Genomic DNA, 2999 nt, shown 5'->3' on the forward strand with positions numbered 1-2999 from the left:
CTTTCATGTTTCTTCCCCTTTGGTTTCCTCTTCCAATACAATTTATAAAGAAATGTATATTTTTAAGTGAATGTACATGTATAACCAGAAAAAAAAAATAAAACAATAAAAATAAAGTACACAGGGGGCTCCCTTCATGTGATCACTACATAGCCAGGGATTTGTGATGAGGATGAATAGAGCCAGGGCCAAGGCTGATGCAATAGTAATAGTGATGTTTAAAGGGTCTCGGAGTTCTTTTGCCTTTCTCTATAGCAACAGAACTCCAATCCCTTCTAAAGGAATTGGCAGTCAACATCCATAGGAAGGGATCTTCCAGGCAGTGAAGAGCTAGAAATGAGGTGACCCTATGAACTCAATTAGGCTCCAACCAGCCCAGCAAAGAACAGGTCAGTAGCTCCTGAGGCCTCGTTATCTGTCTGTCTCTTTCTCCTGTTCAGTCCCTGCCCTACTTCTTATTTCTACCCGGCACTGGGGAATGAAAGGGTTGATCCTGAAAGACTGAGGGTGGAAGAGAAGGGAGAGGAGATAATAATAATGGGATAACAGGAAACTAGATGTGTGACCTTGGAGCAGGGGACAACCTCAGGAGGATAAAGGATTGGGTGGGATGAGCCCAAGAGCACAGAATAATTGAGGGGCAATAATTGAGGAGCACAGAATAATATGAGGATGCATATGATATCTGAACACAAGGGAGGGGACAGAATAACCCAAGTAGTGTTCCTGAAGTCCCCCATGTCCCCACAGGCCCCGCCCCATGGCCTCAAAGAAGAAGAGTGGGGGCTCAGGCCGTCGGGGTGCAGGGGGCATAGATGTCACGGAGCCGGTGCTATCAGAGCGCTACCAGTTTCTGCAGCGGGAATACGCAGCATTGACTGAGCAGCTAGAAACCTATGAGAAGCGTGTGCAGAATATACTGTGGGAGAATGATTTCCTGGACCGGGAGGCTGCCCAGCTACGTGAGGAGAACCGGCAATATGCAGCTTATATGACCTCACGGGCCCAGCGCTGCGCCAACATCATCATCACACTGGATGCACAAAATCGGGCAGACCTGGCTCAGGTGCATTTCCAACAAGAAGAACTCACTACCCTGTACCAGGGTCGGGAGGGTGCAGTGCGCTCCCAGCTCACAGACATGGAGGCCCGCTCAGCCAACATGGCGTACCAGGTGGAACTGCTACAGCCCTTCAAGGTCAGTGACCCACGGGTGCCCAGGGTACAGATGGGCGTTGCACAGAGGGCTGGGGAAAAGGGAAAGGAGGCAGAGAATGAGGACTCTACAGCTCTTTCAGAGATAACTTGTAAAAGCAAGGGTCTGGAGCGGCTCTTGTGCCCATATATTTATCTGTCCCCTGAACATCAGAGATGCTGGCTCAAAGGTCTGGATAGGAGACAACCTAGATAAATCCTTGGGACATGCACAAAGGGGAAGGGGCTTGTCAATCCCCTGGGGCTGATTCTGTGGTCCCCTGCACCCTCCCAGGAGCTGCAGCTGGAGCAGTTGGCCAGGATCAAGACGCTGGAGCGGGAGCTGCTACACATGCGGGTGGAGCACACCCAGCTGCTGCACAGAGTGAAAGGCCGCTTCCTGGAGGACAAGGCGGCTTATGAGCGGGAGGCCCGGCAGCAGCTGCAGCTGCTGGTGCGCAAGGCTGAGCGAGAAGCCACCCGCTCCCTCGTCTTGCACATTCAGTCTATCAAGGCCGAGAACCGCCGTCTCAGGCAGGAGCTCCTGGAGCTCCTGCTCCGGACAAAGCTGCTGCACGATACCAGGCAGGAGCTGCTGGAGCAGCGGACGCGGTTGCGCCAAGAGCATGAAGACACCAGGGAAATGGGCAAAATCCATGACTGGCTTAAGCGGGGGCCTGATGGGCCCAAACTTTGGGAGCCACCACTCCACGAAATCAGCTCCACTTCTCCCTCAACCTTGTTCGCACCTTCCTCACTCATGCCCACCTCTTCATCCTTACCCCCCTCTTCACCCATGCCCCAAGCCTCCCCCCTGTACTTTGCCTCCCCCATGCTCCAAGCCTCTCCTATACCCCCAACCTCCCCCATCCTCCAAGCCTCCCCTATACCTCCAGCCTCCCCCATGCTCCAAGCCTCTCCTTTACCTCCAACCTCCCCCATTTCCCCAGTTTCACCTGTTCCCCCAGTCTCACCCAAATCCCCAGAATTTGCAGAAAACACTGCTGGTAGTCCAGGTGTCTCTCCATCTGTCCCTACAGCCCCCAATATTGAGTCTCCAACTTTAGATGAATCTCATGAGGTTCCCTTTAAGCCCTCTTTACTGAGCGATACCACTTCCCATGAGTCTATAAACATAGGATCAAAGACAAACCCCTGAGCAGGGCCTTGGGGATCAGAGAGGGTTGAGAAGAATGGGGAAAACAAGAAAGAGAGAGTTTTATAATAAAGGTCTATGTCATGCCCCATATCCTGCCATTTATTATGATTTAGGTATGACCTGTGGCAATTTGGTATCTTTCTCTAAGTCTCAATTTTTTCATCATGAAAAAGAGGAGATGGCTCAAGTAATCTTTAAGGGCCCTTTCAGCTCTAACCTTCCATGATTCTAGGTTTTTGGTTTTTGGGGGTTTTTTTTGTTCATTTATTCTGACTTATATCTTAATTATTTGTGACATAGATTGTTAGCTAGAGAGACGAACAGAGCACTCAGTACAGAGTCAAGAAGACTTGAGTCCACATGTGACCTCAGACACTTACTAGGTCTGGGACCATAGCCAGATCAATCAACCTCTGTATACCTCGATTCCTCATCTATAAAATGAGGTGTTAAGAGCAGAGTTGTTGAAAAAATTAAATGAGATATTTGTTTAAAAAGAAACAGCACCTGGCACATAATAAGCACTATATAAGCTTATTCACTTCTCATTGAGCCAAAAAAATTGAGACAGTTGATGTAGGGTCAGTGCACACTAAGGCTACAGTTGCTATAGAATCCTGTCTCTGGTTTATTTCTCTACTCTCAA

The 2999-nt window shown here is 49.5% G+C and overlaps 1 protein-coding gene across 1 annotated transcript; it reads left to right on the forward strand.

Annotated features, from left to right (window-relative positions):
* Positions 1–251: 251 nt before the first annotated feature.
* On the forward strand, positions 252–2441 carry CCDC166 (coiled-coil domain containing 166). The gene is made up of 3 exons (XM_074261786.1): positions 252–389; positions 751–1198; positions 1490–2441. Exons 2-3 carry the CDS (start codon positions 761–763, stop codon positions 2351–2353), a joined length of 1302 nt encoding a protein of 433 aa, XP_074117887.1. The 5' UTR covers positions 252–389; positions 751–760; the 3' UTR covers positions 2354–2441.
* The last annotated feature ends 558 nt before the right edge of the window (positions 2442–2999 follow it).

The sequence above is a fragment of the Sminthopsis crassicaudata genome, chromosome 1, assembly GCF_048593235.1.
Source record: "Sminthopsis crassicaudata isolate SCR6 chromosome 1, ASM4859323v1, whole genome shotgun sequence".
Lineage (NCBI taxonomy): Eukaryota > Metazoa > Chordata > Mammalia > Dasyuromorphia > Dasyuridae > Sminthopsis > Sminthopsis crassicaudata.